Source organism: Bos mutus, chromosome 22, assembly GCF_027580195.1.
Source record: "Bos mutus isolate GX-2022 chromosome 22, NWIPB_WYAK_1.1, whole genome shotgun sequence".
In the NCBI taxonomy this organism is placed as follows: domain Eukaryota; kingdom Metazoa; phylum Chordata; class Mammalia; order Artiodactyla; family Bovidae; genus Bos; species Bos mutus.
In genome coordinates, this window is record NC_091638.1 from 43,605,647 (window position 1) to 43,627,499 (window position 21,853).

General features: G+C 35.9%; 1 protein-coding gene across 35 annotated transcripts in view; it reads right to left on the bottom strand.

The window, feature by feature from the left end:
- SLMAP (sarcolemma associated protein) overlaps positions 1-21,853 on the bottom strand; it is a 150,856-nt gene that overhangs the window by 11,329 nt on the left and 117,674 nt on the right. For 21 of the 35 annotated variants that reach the window (XM_070359871.1, XM_070359872.1, XM_070359862.1 and 18 more), the window contains 7 exons: positions 17,467-17,526; positions 12,141-12,221; positions 11,788-11,847; positions 6,043-6,165; positions 4,950-5,024; positions 2,393-2,713; positions 1,868-1,985 (listed from right to left, as the gene is read on the bottom strand). In XM_070359871.1, the coding sequence (XP_070215972.1) occupies positions 1,868-1,985; positions 2,393-2,713; positions 4,950-5,024; positions 6,043-6,165; positions 11,788-11,847; positions 12,141-12,221; positions 17,467-17,526 (838 nt within the window). The other 14 variants (XM_070359881.1, XM_070359882.1, XM_070359877.1 and 11 more) reach the window with 4 other exon arrangements.

A 21,853-nucleotide genomic window follows, 5' to 3' on the forward strand; every position in this document is an offset into this window, starting at 1 on the left:
AACTTGGAAGTAATTTTAAAAATAGCATTTAATAATCTGCTAGATATCAATTTATCATATCTCAAAAATAAGGGATCGAGTCTGAATCTTTAAAATATCAAATATTCCAAAAGAAGAATAATTTAAGATACTCAATACTGGTAATCAAATATCAATATTTCTTGCTTGATAGAATACCAAACTAAATGGATTCACCAAGATCCAAATGTATTCCAAATAGGAAGAACCTGAGTGTCTGTATCATCTTACACACATTTTATACCAAATAATTTGCCCACATGTTCTGTCAACTGATGACCAATTGATATTAAATGCACATAAACATATGTGTGTGTATGTGTCTGTGAGTGCATCCATTTATTTGTCTGTTTGTATTTTGGGCCATTATTTTGTCCTATTCATATTTTGAAATTGCTTTTACAAACTTTTATGTTAAAAACAAACATCTGTTTTATTCTCTATTGTTAATTAACTCTAAACATTCAAAGAGGAATACCCATAGAAAAGATTATGGAATGGTAAGACACTGGAAGAGAAAAAAGTGCTTTAACAACACTGATATTAAAAAAAAAAAAAAAAAAGATACTGATACTGAGCTCGTAACAGTATAGGAAGGAGTTTTACAGAATAAGTCAGTACATCTTGCTCCTTCAATTAGTTCTTGATTTTTTTAATATATAACCAATATTGCAACTGTCTTTGTTTTCATAAGAATTAATGAGGAACGCTATTTTCTGATACATCTAATTATCATTTTTCCCTAAAGCTTATTTTCTATGAGAACTGAGCTTGATCACTGAATTTTTGCTAACCTTAATACTCTTCAGGAGTATAAGCACAAGGCTAACAAGAGAGTAATGACTCACATTTTTGGTGTACTGAGGGGAGGGAGACAGTTTAAAGAATGGCTTCAACAATAAACATGTACTACCTTCATATTTGGGCTTCCCTAGTGGCTCAGACAGTAAAGAATCTGACTGCAGTGCAGGAGACCTGGGTTCGATTCCTGGGTTGGAAAGATCCCCCGGAGAAGGGAATGGCTGAATGGCTACCCACTCCAATATTCTTGCCTGGAGAATTCCATGAACAGAGGAGCCTGGCAGGTTACAGTCCATGGGGTTGCAAAGATTTGGACATGACTGAGTGACTAACACTTGCAGCTTCATATTCTGAATTAGAATGTAAACACAGCTTAAATAAAAAATATGGAATCAAAATGGGTCAAATTTTAAAGGAAGAAATAAATGTTAAACTATACAATAAGTGTTGGTAAGAAAACAAGACTCTCTACTAAATTTGCTTAAACAAATCTATTGCATTCATTGGTTTGCCTGTAGGGTACTAGATATTATGACAGATTTAATTGGTTTTAGAGATTTTTTGATCTTATATCTTATTATTTTTTACATATCCCTGTTTGATAAGGAAAAGCTGATTCTGTGTCTTTCAATAATATCAATTCTTTTATCACAGTCATCTTCTGATGAACCTTATAAACAGAAGGGATCACTGGCATGAAAGAAAAAAACAAATTTGTATTTGAAATTTATTATCATTTAGCTTAAAGGTGAATTTAATCATAGATCATTTGCTGCTTGTTTGTTTAGAGCTTTCGGGAATGGGGGTGGGAAGGGGCATTTAATGAATCTGTATTCCATGAGTACACCCAAAGGAAAGGACATAGAGGTGGTGCCAGAAAAAAAGGGCTTCAGTACTCACTTAGTGGGGTTAACCTACCAAGTAGCCAGAAAAGAGTCTGGCTGAATATTTTGTTCCAAAAGATATTTCAATATCAAAACTAAATTAAATTTAGATGAAAATCTAAGATACAGAAATATTTTGAACCTAAATAAGAGTTCGTGCATACTTGTGCAGTTCTTTTTCTTGCCGCTGCAGTTCTGAAGATAGCAAAACATTTTCCTTTTTTAGAGAACGGCATTCGGTATCCAATACATTCCATTCCTTTCTCAACTTCTCTAGTTCACCTAAAATAGTCCCAAAACACATTTGTTAATACAGAAACGTAACTATTTTTCCCCCTTAAAAAACAAAGATTTTATATGGCTTTTCCTTGATTTCTGTTACTTTGCAGTTATGCCTCAGCAAAGTTCTCATCACCCTGAACTTGAGTAATATTTTTTTCCCCACTTCACTTTTACAAGACAAATAATTTTTAATAGTATTTAAATAAATAAATGTAAAATTGCAAATTTTTTCAATTCACTGTAGAGCTTATAGATGTGAAGAATGTATATAGCCCCAATATAAAAACATTGCTTTTATACAATCAATCGTTATGGAAGAGAAAATTAGCCTGACTGTGTTATTCAGTACAAGTTATGAAGTTATCAGTGTCAAGCATTAACAGCTTTACGTAAAGGACATTTCTCACCTTGCAGCCTGGTTGCTTCTTCCCTCTGCTGGTCCTCGCATTGTTGACACCGAAGCTGAAAGCTATTTTGCAAACTCATGATTTCTTTCTCATATTCAGATGCTGCTTTCCGCCACCGCTCAAGCTCAGCTCGCACTTTCTTAAGCTCTTCTTGTAAAGAAGCAATGTCAGTGTCCCGCTCAGAGGCAGCCTTTTCTGCCGCTTGATGAAGGAGTAAAATTTCATCTCGGGCACTAAGCAATTCATCTCGAGTACTTGCGATTTCACTGTCCTTCTCCTCCCGGAGATTCTCAATATTGATGTGTAACCTCTGTAGTTGGGCTACAAAAGTATAGTTACTCATCATTTTCTTAGTTCAAGTAATCAGGAATAAAAGAACAGTCCATATGGGACTGTAGTTACTGCACAGCCCAGGCTGTCAGAGCGTTTGTTGCTTTTGATTAAATTGTACGAGCAATCCATGTTTAATGCATGAAACATCAAAATACAGAAACATAAAGAGAGGAAAAAAGCTCAAAGTGATCTTTATTTCTCCCACACAGAGAAAATTACTTCTAACATTTGGTACTTATTTTCCCAGATTTTTTTCTAAGCATTTATACATATATAAAAACAAAAATTGGGAGCAATCATAATAAATACAGTGCTCTCTATGCTGTAGGTGATAAATATTTTTTAACGACAAAATAGCTATATTAACTTTCTTCACTAATCCTTTATTTCAGATATATTATGCTGTTTTTAATTACTCATGACAATATAACGCAATCTTGATTTTTTCCCCCCATAAGGGTGAATTCATAAACATAGAACTACTTGGTTAGATGGCAAACATTAATAAAACCTTTGATATTCTTAACTCAATTTTCTGTTGAATTGTCAATTCCTTAAAGAAGTTTTCTCTCATGGCTTATCTAAAAATAGTCCACTGTCATTCTCTAGTCCTTTACTCTGCTCTTATTGGATATCACACTATATACTTATTTGCTTATTGTTCATCTTTTTCACTACACTGTACATCTCATGTATACTATCCTCAAGACTAGAAGAGTAAAGAACCAAGGATTATCGGTTGAATTAATGAATTAATAAAAGTTACTGAATACTGCCCAGTCAGAGGTATATTTTTTAAAGCTCTGGTCTTGTTGATGTGAACTGGAAACAATCTGTATAAAATCATACTGGGTTCAGAACTAGAATACTGGTCTTGGTTACTATAACACAAGAAAATTATAAGTATAAAAAAATTTGTTAGGTAGAAAAGAACAATTAAAATAAGAGGATTTCAGACTTGGGGAGGAAGAGGTTGCCTCATAAACAGACATTAAATACTAGACCATTTAAGTTTGTGGGAAGCAGTAAGAGGTTAACAACCTCAAAGTCTGGAAGGGCACGATGGCCAGGGATTACATGACCATGGATTTGTGGATAAAATCATGAAATATACATGCTGGCACTAGGGGGCACTCAATGATGCTCACGTAAGGCAGCTTTACCACAAGAGGCACCACTACATGAACCTTCAGGGATAACTGTCCATACACAATACAGGATGGAAATATAGATACAAGTCAGATTTATGTAAACTAATGGATAATAGCATTAAACTGTAATAAAACTGTGAAGAACTCTCATGAATTTAAAAATTCATCTACCCAGCTACCCCAGAAATTGTTTGACCATAATACAATTACATTTTTAAAATAACTGAAATGTCCGACTCAAAAAGAAGAAACAAAAACCCAAAAGACTGGTTTTTCTCTGGGCATTTTAGAGCAAATACCCTAGGCTTCACATTGACTCCCCATTTCATCTCAGCAGGGGTTACCTGTCTATTTAATTTCTTTCTACCCTGCCACTAAAACAAATATTTTAAAATAACATTGGTTCCTTCTCTGACGATGAAGGCAAATTAATTTTACTTTAGGGATTTTACAATGGCATGGGAAAGACATCTCCTGGAGCATCTCACAATTATAGCCTCAAAGTACCAGAAGCTCTGGTTCAAAGAAAACCCTGGACAGACAGGTGTCTTTCAGGTCGTTTCTGTAAAGACTCTGTGACAGCCCACACAAAGAGCAAAATGATGGGTATGAAGAGCAGCCTTTGCCAATGAAGGTAGTGCAGGGACCACTGTTATATTCCACGCAGTAAACAATTTTTGTTGCAACGCAAGTGTGCTAGGAGCATTAGAAATAATATCACCAACAAGCTAAAAGTGCTGATGCACCGACCGACTCAAACTGATATCCTGTCTGAAGGCCTCCTCTATAGTAAGTCACTATGAAACCCAGAAAATGACAGTCTTACAAATTCGTATCTTCACTCTTGTTCTCCCCACTCCAAGTGGGAAGTACTATTGCAGTACTAGGGAATCTTCCCTCTAAAAAAAAAAAGAAAAGGCCACCAAGAGCCAGTTACAGTCTCAGATTCTACAGAAGAATCAAAGCCATGAAAAATGGGAACCCTTTGCATTCTTACTTTCCATTTCTTTTGAATTACTACAAACAAACAAACAAACAGTAACAATCCCAAATAGCCCTGAAGTGTTCCATACCTTGAAGAACCTGTATTTGTTTACTGGATTCCTCGACTTGATTTCGATAGGCTTTTCTTTCTTCTTCCAAAAGAGCTAGAAGTAAAGTACAGTATGTCTAATTTTGTGATTTAATGAAAATATTCAGAATTGAGCAACTGGAAAATCCTAAGAAACTCTCTCCTAAAGCTCATGGAAGGAAACAAAAGTTAGGCAGTAAGTATTAGCAGTATTAGCAATCAGGTAGTTTAAAGATTTTTAGGAGCACAAAACAGTAGTAAGTAAGTAATAAATGTATCAACTCAATAGGAGTTTTCTACATCTTATATGGCTGAGATAATATATGCTGTTTTTTACTTTAGAAGCGTTCTTGACAGCTGTTAATCAACATTGTGAGCTTAAATTTGAAAACCAGACTTAGAATCCTTATGTTCACTGCCAAGTACATAGTAAGTACTTACTGACAGGAAGTCCACGGTTCCCTGTTGGATACAAATCTTCCTTCTGGTGAGGAAGGCCATTTTAGAGAACATGAGGATTCTAAGACTTTGTAAGGTACTAATCGACTGCAACTAGATAACTACTGTGAATGATACAAAAAGGTTAGCTCTAGGGGACAGCACTGACTTCAACTGGCCTATGACTGTATAATTAAGTAAGCTACTAGAATAAAAAGTGGTTGGGACATTTGAAGATTCTCTACCTTAACTTTGCCTGGCTCCTCTCATTTACTTTAGAACACACTGTAAAACTGCAGGGAATATAAATGTCCCTTATCTTATGTTGAGTAGCTAATATTAGGTATAATTAAAACTTAGAAATTAATATTTCTATGTTTTTTTCCTTCTGTTGTACTTAATATGTAATTAACTCTTAAAATCTTTCATTCTAACAGGTCCTTCTTGATCTTCAGAAGAAAGTCATACCACTATAACTGTCTCTACTTAACTGATCTGAATCATAAGCTCAGAGAGGATAAGTAAAGTTCCAAGATCACATATCTAGTAAAGTCATGGATTTGGAAGAGGATAACCATGCCTCTGGACTTGGGGCCATTCAGTAATATCTTGTTGCCTTCACATCCCCTGAAGAGTCAAAGTAATCTTTATCTCACCTTGAAGTTCAAAGCATTTTTGTTTACTTGCTCTAGCTAGTTCCTGGGCTTCAATCAATTCCTTGCGAAGATGCTGAATTTCTTGTTTTGCCTCAATTTCTGACTGTGCACCCTGCAAGTCATCTGACAAAAATATGTTTATTTTAAAAGCAAGAGTTAGTATGATATAATCTCTACAACCAAAGATTAGCAATCTTTCTCATGTTTAGACATGCATAGTTAACAACACAGCACAACTAAGTTTAATAAAATTTAGAAGCAAATTATATTAAGCATTTTAGTCATTTTACCCTGGAGAAAGAACACAAATACAACTAAATATATATTTAGTAATTAATGGCAATGGTACTATAAAACATATACTAGTATATAATAAATTATGTTTCACTTATGTAAGGCTTATGCAGAACTTATGCAAGGCTTGATATTTAGTAATATGGGCATAATGCTATTCTTATTCAATTTTGAAATTCCTTGATAACAGGTCAGAAATTTTTCACTTGCAACATAACTGGAAATGGAAAAACAGAAAGAAACTTTTCCTCAAGAAAAAACCTTTTAGCATGATTTCCCCAGTTGTGGAATACAAAATAAAAACTAAGCTGAAAGCTCCACTGTGCTTACTCTGTCATCACTGCTTCCTCAATGTCACGTACATGACAAGTAAATATTTTCTTAATTATTAAATAATGTAACTTGGTGATTTTATCAAAATACATCAGAACCAGCATTACATCTCAAATAAGCTCCCTCCCTCTTTTCTCTCTAGTCACTCCGCTCGTCTTTCACTGTATTAAAACTTTCTACTACTGAACCCTGCCTGAAATAAATGCATCATCAGGTAGGCCATACTCTTCTAGTATATTCTATTATTCTACTATTACTATTCTATTATTCGACTATTACTTTGGTTTACAATAGCTCAGGCGTAACAACTTCAATCCATCAGAAAAGAAAAATAAAATTTCATGATACAAACACAATAGGTCTCAGATATTATAAACATGTGTTTTCATTCTCATATCTTCTCCCTGTCAAAAATTCTAACTCTAGGTTCATCTACTTTAGCCAGTCTATCAATTCTTCCTTTGAAAAGTCATGGTAAGGGTGGAGAAAAAGCAAGAGAGATTTTTTCCAGTGGCAGATGCATTATCACAGCAACTACAAAATTTCTCTTTCAGCATCATATATGGAAGTCTGCCCAGGTTCTAGCTGCCCACTTCTGGATTTGTCATTATACAGGATAACATCCTTATTTTTTAGGAGTATTAAAGTAGGAAGTGTCATGATGCCTTTATCTTTTTTTATAAGTTCATTTACAATGTTGTGTTAATTTCTGTGTATACCAAACTGACTCAGTTATACAAATATTCTTTTTCTTATTTTTTCCATTATGGTTTATCACTGGATATTGATTATAGTTCCCTGTGCTACCCAGCAGGACACCGTTATTTATCCATCCTGTATATAATAGCTTGCATCGATTAATCCCAAACCCTTGATCCTTCCCTTCCCCACTCCACCTCCCCCTTGGTAACTACAAGTCTCTTCTCTATGTGAGTCTGTTTCTGTTTCATAGATATGTTCATTTGTGTTGTATTTCAGATTCCACATATAAGTGAGATGGTATTCGTCTTTCTCGTTCTGACTTACTTTGCTTAAAATGATAATCTCTAGGCCCATTCACGTTGCTGCAAATGGCATTATTTCACTCTTTTTTATGGCTGAGTAATATTCTATTGTACATATGTACCACATCTCCTTTATTCACTCTTTTGCTGATGAACATTTAGCTTGCTTCCATGTCCTGGCTATTGTAAACAGCGCTACAATGAACACTGTGTGTATCTTTTTGAATAATGGTTTTCTCCAGGGATATGACCCGGAGTGGGACTGATGGGTCATATGGTAGTTCTAGTTTTAGTTTTTTAAGGAACACTATACTGTTCTCCTTAAAAAACTAAAAATGGAGATTTATAATTCAAAAAGATATATGCACCTCACTGTTCATTGCAGCCCTGTTCACAACAGGCAGGCAGAGGAGCCTGCTGGGCAACAATCCATAGGGACACAAAGAGTTGGACATGACTTAGTGACTAACCACACACACACACACACAGTGTTCTCCAGAGTGGCTGTATCAAATTACATTCCCACCAAAAATGTAAGAGGGTTCCCTTTTCTCTATACCCTCTCCAGCATTTATTGTTTGTAGATTTTAAACAATGGCCATTCTGACTGTGGGAGGTGATAACTCACTGTAGTTTTGATTTACATTTCTCTAATAGAGATGTTGAGCATCTTTTCATGTGTTTGTTGGCCACCGGGATGTCTTTTTTGAAGAAATTTCTATTTAGGTTTTCTGCTCATTTTTTAATTGTTTATTTATTTATTTATTTTTGATATTGAGCTGTATAAGCTGTTTGTATATTCTGGAGATTAACCCCTTGTCAGTGGGAAACTACTTTTTCCCACTGTGAGGGTTGTCTTTTTGTCATGTTTATGGTTTCCTTTACAGTGCAAAAACTTTTAAGTTTAATTAGGTCTCATTTGTTTTTGTTTTTACTTTCATTACTCTAGGAGGTAGATCAAAAAAGATATTGCTGATTTATGTCAAAGAGTGTCCTGCCTATGTTTTCCTCTAAGAGTTTTTTTTTTTTCCTCTAAGAGTTTTATAGTGTCTGGCCTTACATTAAGGCCATCAATCCATTTTGAGTTTATTTTTGTATGTGGTATTAGGGAGTGTTCTAATTTCATTCTTTTCTGGGTAGCTGTGCAGTTTCCCCGGCTCTAGTTACTGAAGAAGCTGTCTTTTCTCCAGTGTATATTCTTGCCTCCTCTGTCGTAGATTAGGGGACCTCAAAGAGCAGCCTCTTACTTTGCTAGTCCTTCTGACCAGCTGGCTCCCTTCTTGACAACTGGATTTTTTGTTGGCTCCTTTGATCTTCCTATTGCTCTTCTTTCTCTATAAATTTCCCTTGCTATCACAGTCCATCCGTATGCAGAGAATTCCCAAACATTTCTTTCTGGCCCAGTCATTTTTCTCCACATTTGCCCAACACAGCCTGTGCTGTACCACACTTTCCTACTGGTAAATGTTACTGCTATATTAAACAGTCCTATTTGTAAATGTCAGCACTATTTTAAAGAAATGTATGCCTCCCTTTTCACTCTTGGGTACTCTTACTTACCTTTAACCAACTCATTTGGAAGGCCCATCCTGACTACTGCTCTACCCCGTCTCTGCCCCTAGCCAGGAAATTAGCTACACTCTCCAAAGTTTCCACCACACCTACTAAAACATTTATGACTCTATCAAAATGTCTCCTTCTCCCATAAGACTGTAGCCTTCTCATGTGTCTTATCTCTGTATCTCCTGCTTCAATAAATGTCACAGAATTAAGTGAAAATGGCTTTCTGGTCCTAGTTTCTGCCTTACACTCCAACCGCTTCTGGTTCCAAGGGTGACAATACAAAACTGGGGGCACATGTGAACTTGGAAGGAAGAGCTTTTAATAATTATGCTGGGACAATGGGTATAAATGGTTTCAGGCAAGCCAGGACCTATAAAAAACCGTACTGTTCAACATGTGCCAAACCAGAAACATCACATTGTCTACCACATCATTTACACTACGTCCCTTGTTCTTTACATGTCCTGCAAGTTGGCAGTTGAATCTAGAATCTTGACGAGATTCAAGTTCAGCTATTTTGTGGTATGACACTTTCAGAGTCATTGCAAATGATACATCTTCCACGAAATGCCTTTCTTACCCATCTTCTGAGATAAACAAAAAGAAACAAATATATAATCTGGACATTCTTTTCCCTTTCTTTGACTCCTAATGGCAACAATCACGAGAAACAGCTTATCATCTATACCTCTTCTGTTGCCAGTTTGACTAGAAACTCCTCAAATGCCAAGGACAGTCTTATCAGACTTTGAAACCACTGAGGTCTCTGGCATGGCTCCCTAAAGGAAGCAAAACTGCATTAGATACTACTGGGTCTGAATTCCAGTTTTCTTTTTACCTTTTTTATGGAAATGATTTCAAGTACATAAAAACCTGTGGATCAAGCCACAGCTTTATTTCTCTTTCAAAAGTGACATATGTTGACTGAAAATAATATTTCAAGGAAAATTACTACTGTTTCATCATTTCATTTATAGCTCATGGTGACTGCTTAATCTACTTTAGATGCCTTTCCTAATCCTGGATGACTAACACACAGATAGCGTATAATTCTAAATAAAGATTGACTGTTTTTTAAAAAGGGAAATAATAAAATTTGAAGATAATAGTTCACGAAGCCAGGCATAGGGTTTCACTGAATAAAATAAAGGGGCTACTGTCTACAACTCTCAAGGTTTGGCTAGATTTGTCACTTTCCTTATTATAAACTTCTGTTTGCTTTTTTCCTCAAAAAAAAAGAAAAGAAAAGAAAAGCCATGTCTCAAACACCAGAGGTCATCTGAGAAGAGTATAGATCAGGAAGAATATGGGAAACTATGATCATACTTAAATGCAGGTTGGCAACTGGTTCCCTGGACCAGTAATCTTCAGGACTTCTCCTGGTAAGGGAATTCAATCAAAGGTGGCTCAAAACAGCTATGTCAGCTTCAGGATCCATGGGAGAAGAAAACAGAAGGCCATGATGCCCAGACCAAGGAATTCTTAGAGAATCTGGGTAACCTCATTGCTAATCACTTCCAATTCTAATTGTTATGTGCTAGGAGAGCAGCATAATCATGCAGAGTGAAATCAAGGCTTGTGTGTGTGTGTGTGTGTGTGTGTGTGTGTGTGTGTGAAAGCATTATGCACATGCATGCATCCAGTCACTCAGTCGTGTTCAACTCTTTGTGACCCCATGGACTGCAGCCCACCAGGCTCCTCTGTCCATACAATTTTTCAGAGAAGACTACTGGAGTGGGTTGTCATTTCCTTCTCCGAGGGATCTTCCTGATCCAAGGATTGAACTCACATCCCTTGCAGCTTCTGCACTGGCAGGTGTATTCTTTTTTGTTGTTTTAAATTTTCTTTTATCTTTTTTTTTTTTGGCAGGTATATTCTTTACCACTGTGCCACCTGGGAAGCCCAAGGCTCCCTTTATATAATCCCAAACCTAGGGTCTGAACTAGGCGATCCCTTAAGAGCCCAGCCAGATGCAAAAACATTTCTATACAAAGAAACCTCCACAGGCTGCTTTTGCTGCTGTTTTCTGAGACTTGCCTGGTATTGGTCCATACCTACTAAAATGCTTAACCTACTGAGCTGGACTTATATGTCAACTTTTCTTGTGTACAATAAAGCAATTATAAAAGAGACTAAATGCTGGCAGTCACAGATTTATCAAAAAGACACCCTAAGGCACTTAAATAGGTAGTTCTTTCAAGAAAGTTAATATTTTTAACTTTTTCTAATTTACATTAAAAATGATAGAGTTCCTGTCAGAGACATCAAGGTAAACACAAAAAACCCACAGCTATATTTCACATTCTACCACTTACTGCTTTGCCCTACAAATAACTTTGATTGACTCAAATTATTTTACAATCTAAACATTTTTCTTTAAAGTATTTAAGCACCAACATCAACATTTTAAATTTTAGTTTCTGCTACTGTAGACAAGCTATCTTACTCTTCTAACTAAAACTCAAAACATCACGTAATACTTGGAACTGAATTTGTGGCAAGGGTGAATCCAATGCCCTGGTTTAAATGTCATAAAAACATGTTAAAGTACCTTTTAATAGGGACACTTTCGCAAGGGGTTCATTTAGGTCTTGATCATCCATTTGGGCGTCTACAGAGGGGGGAAAAAAGAGAATTATAAACAGTAAACTCTATCAGCAAGCTATCCTTTTCAAAATAAGTAAGTGAAACTTATACAGCTATTATATTTGGATCATTGTAAGTAGTTTTAAAATTTATCCAAATTATCAAGGGACTCATTTGATAAATAGAAGCACTGCTTTTCCTTCCAAATACAAATTTTGAAATCTCCACCCACACCAACCTGCATACCTAAACTGCTTGGTAGGCAACAATAACTAACAATAACATCTGCAGAGTTATAAACCTTAGGTTAAAACTCACCTGTAGTGTCGTCGCTACTTTTCTCCTTGCTTGGACTCAGAGTATCTGACAAGTCGGATTCCTTTGCTCTTGCCTGGTTTTCTAACAAGTCGGAAAAAAAACAAAAGGTAGAATCATGTTACAATTAAAAAGCTTGTATCAGTAAAACTGCTTCAGGCTATGCGTGCTCTAAATCTACTGGTATGCAAAATACTTTTAAAATTAACTGAGGTCACTGAAGCTCTTACTTCTTCACCACTCTAGTCCCAAATGGAATGCTGCTTATTACACGGAGTTCAGATTAAATTATAATGTGGATCATGACTGCTGTGCAGAGGACTGGGGCTTTTGTTCAAGGCTGTCCACTGGCCAACTGGAAACAAAAATGAAGCAAGCTTTGCTAAAGTATTCAGAGAACTGCAACAAATATAGCAAAAATTTCCAGGACAATGTGGACATTGTATGAAGATGAGGAAAGAAAATGATTCTATTATATAAAAACACTAGTTAGGTTGCCTTAGTAATATTTATACTCATAACAAAAACTCTTTAAAAAATTACCATTATTTTTTAAAATTAAAAGTAACACTGAAAAAAGAACATTAACAGCCTTTTATATCTAAAGAAAACGCAACAGTACCTGAACCACAAGCCTTAAATTCTTTGCTTAAATTGGTATTTCCTTAAACTTAAGGACCATTCTCACTACTTGGCCTATTCAATCTGTACTAAGATATAGCTTAAGCCCATCACTTCTAAGGAAGTCTTCATTTCTCCAGCATATTGCTCCTTTTTTATTGTATCTTCTCTGGGACATATGTTTCTATCATTAATCATGTTGTTTTATAGCATTCTCTGTATATACATATATCTTATTTCCTCAATGAGATTATAAATTCAGTAGATAAATAATTACTTTTTACAATGTTATGCACTTGACTATACTGTTTTTGGTAATCTGTATCAAAAACGTAAATGTGCATATCCATTTCTAGTACTTTTTCCTAAGGAAATAATAGGCAACAATAGTATATATCCATAAGGATGTTCACTGCAGCATTGTTCATTACCAAATGGAAAATGTTCAAGATAGATTCACTACTATTAAGTAAAAGTAAAGTCTGTTATGTATAATGTGACTCTGTTTAGACTGAAAAGAGCTGAACATACCACAGAGATAACAATGGTCATTTCTGAAGGTAGGGTTGCACATTTACTTTCTAACTTCACACTGTAATAAACTGTGTGAAAAATTAGAGTGAATATACACTGTTTTCATAATCAACTAAATCAAGAGATATCTTTCATCTGAGAAGTAGTCAGAAACATATCTGAAACTATCACTGTCAAAATAATTAATACAATATTGAAATATAACATATTATGGCTATTCCATATAAGAATAGCCTAAATTTGTGGCTTAACTTGTGTAATGAGTGATGGATTGTAAGAGGCCTTTTGCATCTTTTTCTCACTGCCATTTCTAATCAAAGACCAACTGCTGAGAGACAGTGAGCTTGGATTAGACATGAAGTCACTGACCACTGAGGCACATGGGAATCTAATCTGAGGCCTCCAGTGTGCATTCAGTGTGTTCTAGTTAGACAGTTCTGAATGTACTAGTTTTGATCACAAAGTTACAGTCTCAAATAAGGGAGGTGAATACATCTTATCAATATATAGAAAGAAAAGAAACCATTCTGTCGGAACAGAACGGAAAAGACAAAAAGACTTCTAATTTTAATATTCTCGGCAATTTTACCATCAAGGTATCAAGGTAAACCAAGAGGAATGTATTTTCAGACATATTCTTCTGGCCTACAAGCAACTTTTATTTCCTATTTGGAACAGTAGCTAGGAAGGTAAAATTGCCTTAGAGGTTTCCATTAAGATCTTAGTAGAATATAAGCTCCATGAGTGCAGGAATCTTTGTCTGTTTTATTAACTGCTATATCCTCAGTCCAAACAAGGCACAGTATGTAGGAGGTGCTCCAAAAAGAGATGATTAAAGACACAGTTTACTGCAAGTCAAGTCCTGTGGCATCATTGTTGTGTCTTGACACTACAGTTATTATATGGAGGCAAATCAAATCTATTCAAGACGAATACGACACAACAAATGAGTGACAAGAGACTCTACTATTTCAAACCTCTACTCTTCAGCTATGAAGCAGCACCCAACTTCCCTGTATTAAAATTCATTCAGTTCAGTTCAGTTGCTCAGTTGTGTCTGACTCTTTGCGACCCCATGAACCACAGCACCAGTTGATTTTTTCTGTAGTACTTACTTATTAAAATGCATAGCGATAGTATATATAAGAGGGGTAAATGGAAAGCTACCAACATCAATACCAAACTACTCCCAAACTGGCAAGTCTACAATAAGGTGACTGTTTTCACTGTATCTTCAAGCAGACATAACAATGGATGGGCAAAACAAACATAGGCCAGTTCTTATACCACTGGAACCATTATTTGCAAAGAGAGCAAGATCAAGAATCAAGGGGGGAGAGAAGAACTAACATTTGCTAACAGAAAGGTGCTTCCTGCTTTATAAACAGTATGTCATTAAATTTCCACAAGACCCTGTAAGTTATATACTGTTGATCCCATTTTATAAATGAGGAAACTGAGGTTTAAAGTACTAAAGTAAATTGCCTAAGGGCACAAAGCCAGTGGCTGGTAGAACCTGAAATTAAATCCGCTGTTTGACAAATTCTTTTTTTTCTACTGCCATCTTTCAGTTCAGTTCAGTTCAGTCACTCAGTCGTGTCTAATTCTTTGCGACCCCATGAATTGCAGCACGCCAGCCCTCCCTGTCCATCACCGACTCCCAGAGTTCACTCAAACTCACGTCCATTGAGTCGGTGATGCCATCCAGCCATCTCATCCTCTGGGGTCCCCTTCTCCTCCTGCCCCCAATCCCTCCCAGCATCAGAGTCTTTTCCAATGAGTCAACTCTTCGCATGAGGTGGCCAAAGTACTGGAGTTTCAGCTTTAGCATCATTCCTTCCAAAGAACACCCAGGACTGATCTCCTTTAGAATGGACTAGTTGGATCTCCCTGAAGTCCAAGGGACTCTCAAGAGTCTTCTCCAACACCATAGTTCAAAAGCATCAATTCTTTGGCACTCAGCTTTCTTCACAGTCCAACTCTCACATCCATACATGACTACTGGGAAACCATAGCCTTGACTAGACGGACCTTTGTTGGAAAGTAATGTCTCTGCTTTTGAATATGCTACCTAGGTTGGTCATAACTTTCCTTCCAAGGAGTAAGCGTCTTTTAATTTCATAACAAATCTACCATAAACATAAAATGACTGCAAGTTGAGTCAGGGCTTAAATAGAAGGCATGGGTAACCTACAACTGCATTTTGCATTAGGTGAAATACCTGAAGGAAACATTAATACCACCAAGCTTTGTAACAACTAGTAACTGGCAATTTCTAGCAATTGATATTTTTCAATGCAGAAAATTCTATTAAAAACATCACCAGTGAAAGTATTTAAAAAATAAAATAATCCAGCCAAATCCAAAAGAAAATACTTTATGGCCAGATATAAAGCATTTAAATGTAATTTATTTCAGCCATGTTAGTTTGTTACAGGGATTAATATACCTCTGCATGCCAACTGTGGTTAGTGCCAGTAAAATGCTGAGAGCTGACAGAAAAATCTCTGGGTATATAAAACTTATATCTGTATTAGCATTCATTCTTTCCCTTTTTTTTTTCCGGTTGTGCCACTAGGCTTTGCAGAATCTTAGCTGTCCAACCAAGGACTGAACCCAGACCCTGGCAGTGAAAGTGCTGAGTCCTTACACTGGGCTGCCAGGGAACTTTCTGTACTACCATTCTTAAAGGATATATTCTATTCACTTGCATGGACACACTTGCTATAACTTATTTAATAAATGTCCTTATTACTGGATGCTTATGTTTTCTTTTTGCTTTTAAACAATACAAACGTCCTTGTACATCTGTCCAATTTGTTCCTTTTTAAGATAAAAACTCAGAAGTGAAACTGCTAGTAAATTGTTAAGCATGCTCTTTAAAGTTTTCAATACATATTTTATAGCCAGATTTCAAAAGGAAATCATAACATTTTCTTTTTCAATAATGACATCATGTTATTTCAAGGAAATAAATTCAAATTCATAATGCATTAAATAGAAGCACAAAGGTAGCAAGATACTTTTCTTTAATTAAAAGCAACACTGATTTTTTTTAAGGCTATATTACATCAAAGTGTTGGCTATTTAACCAACTAATCTGAATAGGTATTTAGTTGGTGAAGTAAAAGCTATTTTAAAATCTGTTCTCATCTCACTTTAATAAGATGAAATAAATTGCCATACGTACTAAAAATAGTTCACTGTTCTGAAACTCAATGCCTGTTTGCCAGAACAATATTAGTGATGCATATTTTATGCATTCTTTCCCCAAATATGGCATGTGCCGTGCACAAAATTCCAAATGGAAGCCACCAGATAGTTGGGATAACACTATCCTTTTAAATATTTTTAAAAGCCAAATGGATCCAGTTACTGTCATAAAACAGAATTAATGAAACTGAGTACAGCAACCTTTTATTATTCATTGTTTTAACTGACCCAAATGATTTTGAATTTAGTTTTAAATTTTATACTGACATGTTCTCCTGATAAAAAGTCCTAGAAGGAATAATGAACATATTCCACTAAATTTATTTGCCAAATTTCCCTACACATAAAAATGACTTGACAACATGATGCTTTAAAACTTACTTTTCTTTTCTAAGGTCTGACAATTTTTTTATAGAAAATAATTAACAGAATAAATTACTTAAAGCAATTATAGGACTATTCATCACAAAATATAAGGTTCTACATAATCACTTTTGTTTAAACCAAACTGAGATGCCAGCAATTAAGATAATATTAAATATCATAACAAATATTAAACATACAATAACTAGAAAAAGAGAACTGAAAACATTTTTCATCTGTTTCAAACAAGATTTATACTCTATTTGATTAAAAATTTTAGATCAAAGCTGAAAATAATGCTGGAAGTGAGACAGAGATCACAACAAATCTTTAGTAGCTAATGAAACCTATTCCAAGATTTAAAAAACCCCACACGTATATACCCATTTAAAAAGAAACCTTCCAATGAACATATCCTTCTTAAGACAGAACTCCAACTGTTTTATATTATTATCTGGTACTATTACTGGATTGTGAGCTATAAGACATAAATTGATGGATAAAGTGCTATGACCTTGGAAATGTACACTAACCTTCATTATCCAAGAGTTGTCAAAACCCACAGAAAAATGCCACAGAAACCCCACAGAAAACGAACCTTTTGAAAGCTTTGTCTCTTCTACTACTTTGGTTAGGTGCCCCTCGACGATCAGCTTCTCTGCCAAAGAAAATAAACGTTACTATCCAAGCCCAAACTGAGCAGCAAGCACTTCCCTGAGCAGGGCAGTGTAACACATTCCATGACCAAATTTAAAGATGATAGCATTACTCCCATGACTAGGCTTGAACAAAAACTTGAACCTGGAAGGGGGAACTAAGAGAACTTGAACTGTACTAGAGGAATCCGGTTAATGCAGAAACCCGAGAGTAAGGAAACAATCTGCCTTCAGTTTTCATTAATTTTCGCCTTATTTTATTATTAAAAATCTTTTTTTTACCTTATTGTAACAGCCTTGCACTTTTTAAAAGACTCAGAAAAAACAAAGCAACACTCTTTAAATCAACAACATTAACTTGAAATAAAGGAATTCCAGGAAGGTATTTCATTTAGATAAAGAATACAAATCATACCAACAGCTTACTTTTCCCTATTGATAAAATTTAGCAGAGATGTCTATATGACATGTTTCAGTAAAAGGAATCATTTTAGAAGAGCTAACTATTTAAATAAATTAAAAAAAATTTTATGGGGCATTCATTCTCTGTATAATATAGTTTCTTTATCATTTATTTAAAGTTGATTTTTCATATTCTACCTTTCCAGTCGGGAGGATAATATATGTAATTCTATATATCCCATTATCTGATGATGTATGTTACTTGGTCTCCTTCAATTTACACTTTTACAATATTTGAAATAATTTCTCTATTCTTCTCCCCTTCAACCCACTGCAAGTTGGTCTATAGCAATCACCCAACCACTGAAAGAGCTCTGAGATCACTCATAATTTTCATTTCATATAGGCTCTGTGTGGCGTGTGGCACTGTTTGCTCCTACCTCCTTGATAAAAAGAAAAGACAAAGTCATAAATTTAGATAATTTCAAAAGGCATTAATCTTACAAGATACATAATGTAGGATGTTTTATTCAGCCTCTGTTTTACCCCATTCCATTCCTGAAAAATCACTTCCCACAGACAACAACTTTTAACTTTTAGTTATTTCTTTTGGTATTTACATTCACATTTCTAAGTAATATATTGCTACTTCTTAACTTTTCCATTTTAGGCATTATTTACTGACAATCTCTTACAGATGAGTAAGCTCTCATATTCTAAATAAGAGTTACATTTTGTCCACCTGCAATCAGAATTTATGACTATTATTTGCATCTGAGTTATATGCCATAATTATATTTTTCTTCTTATACAACATTTATTGTTTCTAGAACTTATAATGTCCTCTTTTGTTTTGCTAATTTTAAAAAATATATCTCAAACACAGCCCAAGTTCTTACAGAACCCTAAAACTCTCAATATCATCAAACATACCAGGCAATCTATCATATATTCCTGTTTCTCCCTTCCCCTAGTCCTTTCACCTTCCTGCTCTAGTCTGAGCTATATCCTGTGCAGAATTCCTTGCTCCCAGATTCTAAATATTGTTTTTGATTATTTATTTTTGGTTGCACTGGGTCTTTTGTTAACTGTGTGCAGGCTTTCTCTAGTTGCAGAGAGTGGGGGCCACTCTCTAGTGGCGGTGCATGGGCTTCTCACTGCGGTGGCTTCTCTTGTGGAACATGGGCTCTAGGCACACAGGCTTCAGGAGTTGCAGCACTCGGGCTCAGTAGTTGTGGCACATGGCCTGAGCTGCTCCAAAGCATGTGAAATCTTCTCAGACCAGGGATTGAACCTGTGTCCCCTGCACTGACAGGCATTTTCCACTGTGCCACCAGGAAAGTCCTCCTCTTCCTATTTTATTTTAGTGTAACATTGCCTCTGATAATTTCTGGATAAGAGATGGATAGAAGGTAAAAACTTTGTAACTCTGCTCCTCTGAAAATGCTACTGTTCTATGCTCACATTTGATTGATGGTTTGACAGATACACAACTTCACAGGAAAACCTGTCATTCAGAATTTAAAAAAAAAATCGTTTCACTGTCTTCTAGCTTCAAATTGGAAGGTAAGTCTACTGCCAGTCAGACCCTTGGTCCTCAGTATGCGTGGTAGAGACTTCTGTGCTCAGCAGTGCCTGGTTTGCCTAACCTTTCTGGGCACCTGAGAAGACTGCACATTGCAAGTCCCTAACTGAAGAAGGTCCATGTGACTGGTTCTAGCCAAGGCGGAAGCATTTAAAAGAGAGCAAGACTTTTCTACACTTGTTCCTTTCCCACTCTAGAAACAAAGTGTTCAGATTAATCTCCATTCCTGAGTAACAATATGGAACAGAATGTTCTCCCTCACCATGGACATGTAGCATAAATGAAAAGGAACTATCTGTGAGGTCCCTGGTGGCTTATGGGTGGCTCAAATGGTAAAAAATCTGCCCACACTGCAGAAGACTAGGTTCGATTCCTGGGTGGGGAAGACCCATGGAGACGAGAATGGCAACCCACTCCAGTATTCTTGTTTGGAGAATTCCATGGACAGAGAAGCCTGGTGGGCTATAGTCCCTGGGGTCGCGAAGAGTCTGAAAGGACTGAACAACTAACACTTCTACTTTCACTTTGGTGGCCTAGAGGTTAGGACTCTGGGCTGTCCCTGCCGTGCCCTGGGTTCAACTTCTGGTTGGGGAATTAAGATCCCACGAGCCTGTGACACAGCAGAAAAAAAAGTAAATGGTGAATGAAGCTGTTATGATTTCAGGGTTTATTTATCACTATATTATTATTTAGTTTATTATGATTAATAATACAGTATGAGATCCTTTGTTTCTCCTTGACAATTTTCAGAATCTTTTATCCCTGGTGTTCTTAAATTTCAAGAGCCTCAGTATATGGTCTTTTCTAAAAAAAAAAAACTGGGATTAAATTCACATAGTGTATCAATTTGAAAGTGAACAATAAAGTGGCATTTAGTATATTCACTACAATATGGAACCACCAGCTTTATCTGGTTCCAAAATACCTTAATCACCTCAAAAGAAAACTTCATACTCATTAAGAATTTTCTTTCCATCCTCTAAAATCTCTAACCTCAAAATCTCTACCTCTAATGTCTGTTTTATGTTTCTAAAGTAAGTTTCTACTCTCATTCTCTCTGTTCTTGTGTTTTATGTCTTCTTTCTTTTACTATGAATGGACCCATTCATCATACTTAATCAAAAGTTTACTGCCTCCTTTTTAAAACTCTTTTCATTTGGCTTCTAGGATACGACTCATTCCTACTTCTTGTATGTGCTTGCTCATTCCTTTTTTCTCAGGCTTTCATTGACTTTATTTTCTTCTGATTATGATCTAAATATGTATGAACAAGTCAAAAAGCAAAAAAGAATTTCATTAAAAATGGACAGAATATTTGAACAGAGATTTTTCCAAAGAAGATTTACAGATGGCCTATAGGTACATGAAGTCTTCCCTCGTAGCTCAGTTGGTAAAGAATCTGCCTGCAGTTCAGGAGACCCAGGTTCAATTCCTGGGTTGGGAAGATCCCTGGAGAAGGAAATGACAACCCACTCCAATACTCTTACCTGGAGAATCCCATGGACAGAGGAGCCTGGCAAGCTACAGTCCATGGGGTCACAAGAGTCAGACACAACTTAGCGAAAGGCAATGCAATAGGCACATGGAAAGATGCTTAATATCACTAATCATCAGGGAAATGCAAACCAAACCCATACGATAAAATCATTTCACATCTGTTAAAACGGCTATCATCAAAAAGACAAGAAATAATAAGAATGTGGAGGAAAGGGAACCCTTGCACATTGTTGGTGGAAATGTACACTGATGCAGCCACTATGAAAAACAGTATGGAGATTCTTCAAAATATTCAAAATAGAACTACTATATGATCTAGCAGTTCCACTTCTAGGTATTTACTTGAAGAAAACAAAAACACTAACTGGAAGAAAAATAATGCACACCCTCATTCACTGTAGCATTGTTTACAACAGCCAAGGTAAGGCACCCACAGATGAATGGACATGTATATATAATGGAGAATCATTCCGCCATAAAAGAGAATGAAGTCTTGCCATTTGTGACAACACGGATGGACCTCAAGAGCACAGTGCTAAGTGCTAACACTAAGTGCTAAGTGCACACTAAGTGCTAACACAGGGCTAAGAAAAGTCACACAGGGAAAGACAAATACCATATGATCTCTCTCATATGTAGAATTTAAAACAAACAAACATACAAGTTCATAGATACAGAGAACAGACTGGTGGTTGCCAGAGGTGGGGAGTGGGAGGTGGGAGAAGTGAATGAAGGGAACAAAGGGGTAAAAAGGGGGTAGGCAAACTGTAGACTTCAAAAGTCATGTGTGAAAAAACTAATAGGTATGATCTGATGTAAGTTAAATTTTTCTACATGATCAAACT